The sequence below is a fragment of the Carassius gibelio genome, chromosome B21 (assembly GCF_023724105.1).
Source record: "Carassius gibelio isolate Cgi1373 ecotype wild population from Czech Republic chromosome B21, carGib1.2-hapl.c, whole genome shotgun sequence".
Taxonomy (NCBI): domain Eukaryota; kingdom Metazoa; phylum Chordata; class Actinopteri; order Cypriniformes; family Cyprinidae; genus Carassius; species Carassius gibelio.
In genome coordinates this window covers 16,162,352-16,174,972 of record NC_068416.1, presented here as the reverse complement: position 1 = coordinate 16,174,972, position 12,621 = coordinate 16,162,352, and the positions used below count along the sequence as shown (strand labels likewise).

Below are 12,621 nucleotides of genomic sequence, written 5' to 3'. Positions count from 1 at the left end.
CTGCAAACTGAGTATGTGTGAAACAGGCGTTATAACGTAACAGTGTCGCGCGGCCTCAGCACAGCATACCGTTCGTTCGGAACGTTGAGTAATTAAATACATCGGTACGCTCCTTGAACGCACTGATGGACCGCAACCTCGTGCAGCATGAACGCTGGAATCCGTTAACATGGGTGCGTAAAAAAATATGCAACGCATATGCACTGCAAACGGAGTATGTGTGAAACAGGCGTTATAACGTAACAGTGTCGCGCGGCCTCAGCACAGCATAACGTTCGTTCGGAACGTTGAGTAATTAAATACATCGGTACGCTCCTTGAACGCACTGATGGACCGCAACCTCGTGCAGCATGAACGTTGGAATCCGTTAACATGGGTGCGTAAAAAAAATACGCAACGCATATGCACTGCAAACGGAGTATGTGTGAAACAGGCGTTATAACGTAACAGTGTCGCGCGGCCTCAGCACAGCATAACGTTCGTTCGGAACGTTGAATAATTAAATACATCGGTATGGCGGTATATTAAAAATTAATATCGTAACAAAAATTTACACAGGTTTTCGGTATGAACTAGTTTACTCTCATGTAATTCCAAACCTCTATGAACTCTAAATACATTTTTTTTATGTGTTTTCTATTTTTATTTTTATTTATTTATTTAAGTTTGGTTATGTTTTATTAAAGTTTGTGGTTTTGTTCTTCAAAAAACATTCTCCGAAATCAAAATCCAAACAGGTTTTGTACATGGGGGGGGGGGGTATTTTTGGGGGGAGGGGGGGGGGGTTAATTGTATGCAGGCCGCTTCTCTTGCTCGCATTGGAGGAACCTTATAGTCTTAAAGCAGAGTGCCAACTTCGAGTAAGTGGCAAAGATGGAATCCATTTTTAGAGACTTGGGAACCTTTAAAAAGCCTGTTTCTCTCACATCCAGAAAGTATGTTAGCTGCACAATTCTATCACACTGTGGCAACCCCCAACATGTGTTTCTTATTTCTGGCAAAAAAAAAAAAAAAAGTGTAGGCTACAGAGACCAAAAAATTACCTCGTCCTTCTCTGTTTTGGAGAAGCCAACATTTCAAAGGTTTGTTTTTCATTTTAGTATGTGTTATGATTATAACCTTTTCATTCCAAAACACCGACCTTTCCGTTCACTAATAACAGCCAAAAAAAATTGTCCTCGGCCTCTAGTGGGTCAGCTGTTCAGAGTGCAGTTCTGATTTTGTGTGAAATGGTACTTTTTATAATTTAATTATTTATTTGTTTTGGTTTTGGTTGAAGGACCCTTATTTAAATTACGTGACTGACATTCCAATCAAAAGGTGATTTGTAAACAGCAGGAAGTAACACTACTCACTGCTTTTGCACGATTCTCATGAGCTAATTAGTTACGGAAGAGTCCATTCACCATTCATATTTGCAATAGTTCAGTTTCTACTGTCATACATCCTTGTGGGCAACTATTTTGACACATTTCCTATTAAAACAAGACGTTTCAAATAGCCTGTTTCTTTTTAAAAGAAATTGCCAGTATGATTTAGTTACTTCACATTTGTTAATTCCAGGGAGAATTTAGTTGGGTGAATGTTTTTGTCATGCATCATGAGTCGTCAGTACTTTTGGTCTGTTTTCCTGGCTGTTTGAGTACACTAACATATAGATGACCTCTAAGGTTCTTGTTGTGATTTTATTGAGTCCTTCGTAAATGGAGTGACTTCTAAGTTATGAGGGGTCACTTTACCTCAGGTGATCCCACAGAGATATGCCCTGAGATTGAAGAGTTGCTGGGTGTGCTATCAGATAGCAATTACTGGAGATCTGTGCCTCTCATTCAAAATTAATGGTAGCATTCCCTGTCTGGTCTCTAGGTCTCGTCTGTGTCCACCCCAACTGTCCCTTTGCTGTATCAGTTCTCTGTCTCGCCCCCGTTCTGTCCCCAAACACCTGATGGCTTTCGTCTGAAGGTGTTTTCACCGGCTGGCTGTAACATTCAGATCTGCTTTTGAACATCTTAATAGCAGCAGTGTTGGTATTCAGGTCTTATCATTGTCGTTCTCCTTTTCTATTCTGTCTCTTTAACTTGCCTTAAATTTGTGACAAAAGTGTGACGAATGTAAATGTCACCTCTTTTCATGGATTTCTAATCAGATTCTGATTGTCTGAAAAAAAAAAGAAGATAGCTTCACGATCCTTGTGGCCTCCTGGTGTGTTGTGTAGAGGTGTTCAATTGGTCTCTTTGGCATGCTGTTCAGAAAGGAATGAATGTGAAGGTCAATCTGTGTGTTGTGAGTATCGTGCTAGGCCACACAACCATGCCCTTTCCATCAAATCCCTTTTGAGATGAAAATATGACTCAGCTCTCCTAACCTTTTAATTACATGAAGGCTCAGCAGGTCAGGCTAGAAGCTGCATGTCTGTGGGTATGTACATCTGCTCACAGTCCTCCATCAGTGCCCTGAATTACTGCCTAAACATCCATGGCCTGATGACATGTCAACTCCTGAAAGACATCCTGATTTACCATCCATTAGGACTGACTAGTTGGTAAACAACCAATTATTTTTGTTATACACCACCATTCAAAAGTTTATGAAACCGATGTTATATAATGTTATTCAGACAAAAGTCTATTTTGAAAAATGAATTGAAATGTTATATATGATTGAAATATATATTATAATGTAAGCTTATATTTATTTATTTATTTGGTTGTTGTTGTGCTCATATAAAAGCACTGCCACAAAAATAGTATAGGCTATTTTATTTATGAATAGTTTTTGTTGTTGTTATATAAAAATTCTACTAAATACTACAACTTTATTATTATTATTATTATTATTATTAATTGATTTAATAATTTAGAATTTTAATATTTAAATATTGTCACGGTATGTGGTTATAGAAAGCACATGACGAAGGAGTAAACGTTTATGGTCTTTAATTCCAACTTCAGCAAAAAAGAATTGGAGAGTTTAATAGCATCAACACACATCTTCCATTTCAAAACATTAATCCTAGAGGAAAAACAGAATGAAAATGAGGGTTTATAAGGACATGTAAACAAAGGAGCAGACAAGATGAATAATCAACACAGGTGAACAGAATGAACTAATCAGGAACTAAGTGAAACTAGGTCAAAGGAACAACAGAAACACAGGAAAATCTAAAGCTGATGAGAACATAAATGTGACAAATATTCATATCAAGATACTTTTGAAAAAAGTCTCCTAAATTTAATGCATCCTTGCATTGAATTTAGTATTAAGAACACATAGTGTATTGAATGGTAGTGTAATGAATTTGTGTTAAATTTACCTTCCCACAAAAAATTCTTAATCATAGCATTATTTCGCTTATATATCTGGTGAGGCATAGTAACCGGGACCATCCCAGATATGTAATTGAACTGTGGTGCTATGGTCATCTTTATTGTATAATAATTCCTCACAAACTTAACATTATTTTCTTCCAGCTATCTAATTTTGTTTGTATTTTCTGCAAGGAAGGTACCATATTCAAATTCAGTATATTCTCTAAATCAGGCCTTAGGTGGATAACTAAATATCTAATCCCTTTATGCATCCATTTAAACTTCAATGCACTGACTAAGGAAGAAAAACGCACTGCTGATACTGGCATATACCAGTTGATTTTATATCCTGAAAAAAATAAGATTCAATCATAAGGAGTACTGGTTAGGAGCATGCAGGGTCCTTAACTACTAGCAATATGTCATTGGCATATAACAGTAATTGATGTTCTTTTTCCCCTGCAAATACACCTTTAATTCTTGGTTCCTCTCTAATAATTGAAGCAAGAGGTTCCAAAACGATTGTAAAAAGTAGTGGACTAAGAGGGCAGCTTTGGCGGTCAGAACATGGTGATAATTTTGATAAATACATGTTATTTTTATTTTAGTTTTTTTTTTTTTCATTTTTTATAATTATTAGTTAAACCGTGGCAGTGCTGGCCAGCATGGAAATTCAGCAGTTGTTTTTAAAGAATTTTTGAAAATATCAAACTGTTCATGTCAGGTTATCTGGCACACATTTCTGGCTGGCCACATGGAATCTTCTCATGAATGTGCTGTGTAATGTCAGAAAGCAATGCTGGATTCCCCAAAGCAGAAGGAAATTAATCTGTGTAAACAGACCTGCTGGATCTTGAATTCTAAAATATCGGAGCTATGATTCCTTTTTTTGCTTAATGAGCCTCACTCCTGTGAAGAAGTGGTAAGTGTCCCCAAAGTTTAAGAAAACCTCAAAAGTCACTTCAAAGTTAGAGGCGGATGGTGGGATCCGCCAGATGTGACCTCTCTCTCTGGCTCCTCCAAGGTGGTTTTAGGACACTGGAGTGTCTGTTCCCATCAGCGGGGCTTATCAGAGTGGCAGCAGCGGTGTCTAATCACCGCCCGGCAGACAGACAATAAATCCCTCCCTATTATGGCTCAGGTACACACGCTTCAATCCTCTCTGACTAAAGCAGCCTGACAGGACAAAGACTTGATCCTTAGAAACACTTGCACTTTGTCGCTGACTTTGAAGTCCATGAATCCGACTGTTTTTGTCCAGTGACATTTTTAGCTGGAAAAAGCTTTTCTAATGTTCGCGTTTACAGATTACTGATAATTGGGCTTTAATGGATCCACTTATCATGTTTAATTTAATACCTCATGAGCAGCAGGTTTCTAGGTTTTGATAAAGACGATGATTTTGTGCAAACCTTTGTGTGTGGCAGCTGGTAAGGAGTGATCTGTAGTGTAAGGTTATATAGGTCATATAGGTCAGGCAAAGTGGCTGCAAAAGCAGGCAATAAATCCAACATGTTCAGTCATATTTGCAGACACAATCCCTCTGTGCAGATGATGCTGTGTCACATTTATAACAAGTTATAAGTTAAGGCAGTATGATTTCCATGATGCAGAGGGAATGTCATACAAGTACAATTTACTTCAGTTATAATAGTAACAACAATAATAAAATTTTTATAATAATTAATTTATTTAAACATTTTTAAGGAATATTATGTTTGTCCATGTTATACATTAGTATTGTTTGAGTAAATCAAAATAAAAGTTTGATTTAACTTGAAATTATGACAACTTTACAAGTACAATTTTCTTCAAAGTTATAATAACAACAACAATTATATTATTTATAATAATTTATTTAAACATTTTTAAGGAATATTATGTTTGTCCATGTTATACATTAGTATTGTTTGAGTAAATCAAAAGAAAAGTTTGATTTAACTTGAAATTATGACAACTTTACAAGTACAATTTTTTTCTAAGTTATAATAACAACAATAATAATATTATTTATAATAATTAATTTATTTAAACATTTTTAAGGAATATTATGTTTGTCCATGTTATACATTAGTATACCTCTGTTGTGCAGAACTTTGCCAAAAATAAAAGTTGTGGAGTTTTCATTTGATATCATTAAAACATTAATTAAAATAATAAAGTGTGATTTAAGGTGTATACCTGTAATTATTTTATTTTATCTATTTATCACTTTTTTCAGAAGGGAAATGTCGATACTTTCATTAAAATTATTTCAAATTTGCTGTAATAAAGGAAGAACTTTTTATTCTTTTAAGGGTCATTGTTACTGATAAGAATTACCATAACATACATTTTTTTAGATGTCTATATAGCTAAGAAGTATATGTTTGATTGCAACATATAATCATTGCATTGATAGTGTTCATAGTCTGCTTGATTAATTATTTACTAACTATATGATACAGACGTCAAGCTACTGATAAGCTACTTTTCAATATAATGTAGAAACTTAAATTTTCTGTAATTTGCTTTACAACAATTTTCATTGTGAAAAGTGCTATACAGATAAACTTGAATTTAATTTAATTTAAGTCTACTGTATATGAATCTATGTCTTTTCTGTACCAGTACATTGTAAGGGAAACAGGTCAATTTAGCTCAAAGGGAATCATTTAAGATTTTAAAGGGAATTTGAACAGAATCACTGTTTCACGGCTGTTCACGGAGACGCGCCTGCGGTTCAGTGAACGAGCCGTTTAACATCAAATCTGCGCTGGATACTAATATCCAAACTATAGTGAAAACACTATCAATTAGCACAGTAACAAGATCGGCAGTTTAAGACATTAACTTGTAAGCACAAAACACAAGATACTTCTCTTTTCAATATGAATAAGGCTTTATTAGATAAATCTAAGACATATAAACTAATCTAACATAAACGCACGCACACACACATTCACACAAGTTGCAGGAAGGTCAAAAGTTAGGGAAGGATGAGTTTAAGAGAATGGAAATATGGAAATCCCAAGTTAACAGCAATACGTTAAATTGCATAAACATGAACAACCATCAATCACGTAATTAGCGCTCGCATTGAGTTCCTCAATGAGGTTAAAATTATATTAGATACACCAGTAAAGGTCACAGTCTGGAGGTAAAGTTACTTGCATCTCCTGTGAAGAAGGAGCCTCGGTGAAAGGGCTATCCTGAGGTCGTTGATTGGCTGGAAGTTCAGTCTCTGAAGTGACGTCTTGGGAAGCCCGTGGTTGTTGGGCGTTGGCTGAAAGTGCAGAGTCGTGTTCGCTGGTTGAAGTTGAATGGACGTTACAAAACTTAACTCAGAACACGAAACTCTCAAACGGAAAAGAAAAGAAATAAAGTTTGACGAGACTAGGTTGTGTTCCTTCTCATAGTAGCAGCAGGCAGGCACGCTGGAACCGCGCTCAAAGAACAATGATGACTACCGCATGGCTAGATGCTACAAGCTAAAGCTAGGTAGCAAAGCTACAAGCTAAAAGCTAAGAGCAGGCATGACTGATAGCACGAGCAAGGCTGGAACTAAAAGCCGACATGGCTAATAGCAGCAGCTAGACTAGAACTAAAAAGCAGACTAAAAGCCGACATGGCTAATAGCAGCAGGCAGACTAGAACTAAAAGCAAGATTTAATCGTGTCCAAAGTATTTAAACTTTCCTGTTGGCCACCCCTCAAATGTTGCCTTGACCAATCAGATATGTTCTTGGGGTGGGTATCATAAATCATTTGTTTATCTTACCAAGCATGTGGTCCTTGCCTCACAGGGTCTAATTTTGGACATGATTCCTATAACATGATTATGATATATTTTACAAATAAATGATTGTCAGGACAATATCAAGCAAGAAAATGCGATTATTTCAATACTAGACATGACTAGGTATCCTATAGTTATCAAAAGACATACACAATAAGTGATTATACATGATAGTCAAATATGTGGGTTACACGTAAATGAATATGGAGTTAAGCAATGGAATGATTCATTCATAAGTCTTTTTTTTGAGTTCATTCTGGTCCATATATAATGGATAAAAAGGGTTTCTTTGCCATTCTCTGGCAAAGGACTTTTCTGTGAGGACAAAGGTTTAAAGCCCTTCCCCCTTAGGAATTTCAGTCTGGTTTCACTGGCTGGGGGGGGGGAAGTCAATGCAAGTATTTAACTTGATCTCCTGGGTTTACATGTGATGTCCAGCGTTGCATTCCAATCACGAACAATAAATTTGACAATCTCTTCTTCGAATTAAAATTGTCAATAATTGTTCTATTGGTGTTAATGTTGAAAGCTGTTGTGTGAACAAGTTGGTTGGTTGGTTATCTTGCCTGGTTCTTGTGGCACTAGAACTGATTTATGACTTCCTGAGGAATTCAGCTCATGTTTCAATGCACACAGCTCTGATAGACTCTTTGATTTGTCTGATTTGACTCATTTCTGCTACAACATTCCCAATTATTACAGCATATTTTTGTTTAAACATGCCTTGCTTTCAAGCTTTTGACTATGTGAAGTGCTCTCGGGTTGGTGCGCACATAAAGCGAGACACAAAGGTTCATTAATGCAGCTCATGCATGCTGACCCCAAAGTTAATGTCCCTATCATTTTGGAGTAGGGAGCGTCTCTCAAGTGGGAGAACTCATGTTTAATGCATTGCACTGGTCAGAGATTTTAACCTCACCTGAAGAGAAGGGGAGAGAGTGTGACACGAACTGGGCGGTCCCTTGGCTCTCCGGTCAGGGGCCCAGCAAAGTCTAGGGCTGAAAATCCAATGCAGAGTTATTCTGACTGCTGACATTTACTTAACATGGATAACCCTGTTCATGTGGTCTGTGCTCCAGAGGTCTAAATCCAAGGGTGGCCCCAGTCCCCTGTGATTCAACCAAATCATGCAAAAAATCCTTAAGAAGGCACATTGTATTCCCTCATTGCACCAAGTCTCTACCAATCTACTCTACTAAAAAAAAAAAACTTTGGCTTAGACCAGGCTAGTTTCCACTATAGCCAACATTGTGTTGATGAAAGAATCCTGGCTGTTTTATAAGCCTATGCAAAGCTCTGTGAGGTATATTTAGATCTTGCATCAAGAGTCTTGTTGCAAGCGGCTGGATTTCAAGAGTTTTGTTTGGTACTGGGTAATGATTTATGCCGTGGTCACCCATGGATATTTGCTTGGATTTCTGTGTACTTTCTCTAATGTTGTTTAAGTTCAATTGACATGCAGACACTCTCAGCAAAGCTGAGGCGCAAATATCCATCTTCAATGGCTTTGCATTGAGTCCCAGAAGAGGAATGCAAATGAGCACATTAGCTAAGATGAAAATTTGGTGAAAATGCTAATAAGAAAATTGTTTTTCTAATCAGACTGTGACGCATTGCACAGTTTCATAAAGCCATGTTGGCTCTAAGTGCTTTTTAAAACTCTTATATGTGTACCAGAGGCAGTGCATTAGCTAAGCTTCTGATCTGGGGCCTTAGCAGCAGATAGACCAGGTGCTGTTGACATGTTGAAGTTTCACAGTGTGCCGTGTCAAGAGAAAGCATTGAATGAGTTAAAGAAATGTTCCGCCAGGGGACTGATGATGAATCTTTCCCTCCATTGATTCTTATTGTTATATTCATTAGGATTTTGTTCAATAATAACAACTATAACATAATTCCGTGTATTTATTTATTTATTTTATTAGGGAATTATATGAGATGAACTAAGCGAGTGTGATTACTTACAGCATTTATTCTTCAGCTCAGTCTCATATTTACAATAAAACATTAGTTTGAATGTCAACCGAGGAAACCAATATCTTTGTCATACTATCCTTTCATCTGTTAATGGTGATTTCTGAAGAAAACACTGCTCAGTACATTTGTTGACTGTGTCTTACAAAGTGTTCTTAAAAATAATGTCCTTGTTTACACCCCTGTTTCAGTCTCTTTCAATGTAAAAGTCTTTACCGCGGACTCACTGATAAATAGTCTCCTGTCACCTTTCCCGATCCTGCCCCCTCATTCTCTTTCACTTTGCTTCATGTCATGTATGGTCTGAACAGCCAACATAAAAGTTGCTAAACAATTCAGTTAAAAGTAAAATGGCAGGGCTCTGATATACAGCATTAAAGTTATATAAAATGTAAAGCTATGCATATGACTTTGCCCTCAGCCAAAATGGTTTGCTCTGGGACAAATAATAGATTAATGAGACCAAAGATTGCCAGTTAGATTTATATATCAAGTTTAACCACTATAGAGACATCAGAGCCAGCGGGAAATTCCCGTAGAACTGGGCGAGGTGAGGCTGCTCTCGGCACAGTCACATCTCTGAAAATGCTCAAACTAAATTTCAAATAGACATATGTGAAATCTAAACAACTACATACTTGCCTCTCTCTCTCTCTCTCTCTCTCTCTCTCTCTCTCTCTCTCTCTCTCTCTCTCTCTCTCTCTCTCTCTCTCTCTCTCTCTATATATATATATATATATATATATATATATATATATATATATATATATATATATATATATATATATAATTTTTATTATTTCTTTGTTTTTGTGTGATTTTGCAAGAGAATACTTGGCTTTTTCAAATGTGCTATTTTTCTTTCCTCTGACTGCATGACACTTTGAAGGTCGTCTATTGGTGAATGGCTTCCTCCTAATTATTTTCTCTTTTCCTCTCCCACTTTCACACAGGAGCTGCTCAGTTCTCAGGTATGACTTCCTTTTTTCCTCTTGTATTCGTGTTCATTTTTTTTTCTTCATTGCCATTCCCATTTTCCAAATAGCTTGTCCTTTACAGCTAGCAGTGCTGGTCATAACCGAAACCATCTTGTCTTTCCTCTGCCTCTGACTCACTGACTTCTTCTCTGTCAGCCTCAACCGGAACAGGTGCTGTATCTCTCCTGTACTCCATCTTCCTCGTCCCTTCTAACATCATCTGTCTCTCACCTTTCAGGACCGAAATTACACCTCATTCTCTCCGGTGTCTCATCCAGTTGAATTTCCTATTTTCACAGAGCACATTTACTCCAGATATGCAATCATTTCCTCTTCAAATGTGGAGAATGTGTTTTGAAGGAGGCCAGTAAAATAAGTCATTTAGTAAACCGTACTCAAACTCGCCAATCTATCAATGTCTTGCCAGCGCCTCTCAGGTCTTCCTCATTTTATTTCCTGCCATTTTGTGGCTAAGGCTCATTGAAGACAAGCATGGGTTCAAGATACAAGAATATTTTCGATTTTTCTTTTATACTGTATAAAGGACATTGTATTACTAATGTTATGTTTATTTTAGAGAGGTTGCACACAAAAGCACCATGAAAGCTCATAGTGATAAAATGTCATCCATTGCAACAAGGCTGAATTTCTTTTCTTTTTGATAAGTACCTGCTTGTACTTCTAACCTGTTCATTTGTGTTGATTGGAGCTTTGAAATAGATATAATGCACACTGCAATTCATTGATTAATTTTAATGACATATTAAGTATAGTTCAATTATGCTGAAACATTTGTGATTATGTATGCTAGGACTGGGGGGGGGGGATGGATTATAATTTCTTGATTTTACTCAATTCTCATTTTTACGAAATGATATTGATTCTTAAATCCCAAGAATCGATTAGTCTAGCCTGTTTTCAGTCCATTGACGGAACATTGTACTGCACCTCCCATCCAATAAATTGCAATAGGTGTTGTGCTTTGTAACTTTTTTTTTATATATGAAATGATGGCTGCATCCGGGCAGCATTCCAAGGCAGGAAGGCATCAAGGCACGTTTAAATACAAATTCTGCTTTACTTCTGTTTCCGGAGGTACCTTCTTCTGATGAAATTTTGAAGGCAGTATAGATGTATCCTTCACTGCCTTTGATATCCCACAATCCTGTGCGTTCCATTCCATGATGGTTGAGCTAAAAAAAAAAAAAAAAAAAAAAAGATGGCATCTAAAAAGTTGCCTTTTTTCTTGTTAAAAATTTGGCAAGTATATTATCTGATATACCGTATATCCAGAATAAACAACATTGAATCAAATGGGCAATAAAATCAAATCAAGAGCTTGGGTTACCATGTTACAGTGTAATTATGCATTTAAGTACTGAATAATATTAATTAACTACATGTAGACATGGGCCGGTATGAGATTTTGACGGCATGAAAACTTTAAGCAAAAAATATCATGGTATCATGGTATTGTTGTTACAGCTCTGACATGTGTTATGTTTAAATGACTGGGTAAAAAAAAAAAACACAATATATATTTTTTATGAGTAACATACATAACATATATACAATATATATAAAACATATATTTTTCTTTAATTTGTTTCCTAAAAATTAAAAATGTAAGACTAACATCTTAATTTAACCTAAATCTTTAATTACAGTTAATTTAAGTTATATAATTCATATACATATAATTTATATAATTTCATATCATTTAGTTATATAATAATATATATAATAAAAATAGAATAATCATACACATAATTTGATTGAATAATAACCCAATCTGAAGCGAAAACAGAATGTTCTGACAAGCTTTGTTAAATTATACCACCAAAACTTTTTGAAGACAGTCAGCTCCCCTCAGAAACACATTCATATAAACCCCCAAATCAATATTGAGGATTTTTTTTTTTTCCAATAGTTCGTGCATCATGAACTTTATAGTGAATGATATGCCTGCTACAGTATTTTTTTAGAGGGTTCGTGCACATCTGGCACCCCGTGGTAATGCGCATGTGTCGAGCTCATCCGTCCGCGCTCAATTGCGGTTGAGTATACTTTTGAAAGAAACGCTATATGTGAAGTGTATCCGGCCATCCTACTGCTTGCTCAAACCAACACGAGGAGGAGGGGTCAGTGTTACTCTCTAAACTACACAGCCTGAGGGATTCCAACTCTTTCAGTCATTGAGGAGACATGAAAAACAGTGCATAACGCAGAAACGGTATAATGGAAAATATTAGTGGTTTTGAAACCGTGACATTTTCAAATCGCAGTATACCTTGAAACCGGGAATCGGCCCATGCCTAACTACATGTACTTACTATATGGCTAGGTTTAGAATTAAAGTTTGGTTTAGGGTTACTTGCATGTAATTATGCATAATTAATTGTTATAATATTAGTAAGTACATGTAACGTGTAACAAGGACACCTTAAAGGGGGTACATTGAAATATTATATTGAAAACAGACCCTTCTCAGCTGCTCCCGCAATGGACTCAACCCGCGAAACTATCAGCCCCTCCAGCAAGGGATGAAGCATGGTAAACTATCGGCATGGATTTTTGCCGATGAC

The 12,621-nt window shown here is 36.4% G+C and overlaps 1 protein-coding gene across 4 annotated transcripts in view; it reads left to right on the top strand.

The window, feature by feature from the left end:
* Positions 1-12,621, top strand: part of LOC127985868 (cell adhesion molecule 1) — a 296,550-nt gene that overhangs the window by 184,988 nt on the left and 98,941 nt on the right. For 3 of the 4 annotated variants that reach the window (XM_052588075.1, XM_052588074.1, XM_052588072.1), the window contains exon 2: positions 10,013-10,030. The exons of the other annotated variant lie outside the window; for it this stretch is intronic. In XM_052588075.1, coding sequence (XP_052444035.1) covers positions 10,013-10,030 — 18 coding nt within the window. The remainder of the gene's footprint in view (positions 1-10,012; positions 10,031-12,621) is intronic. 4 annotated transcript variants of the gene reach the window in all.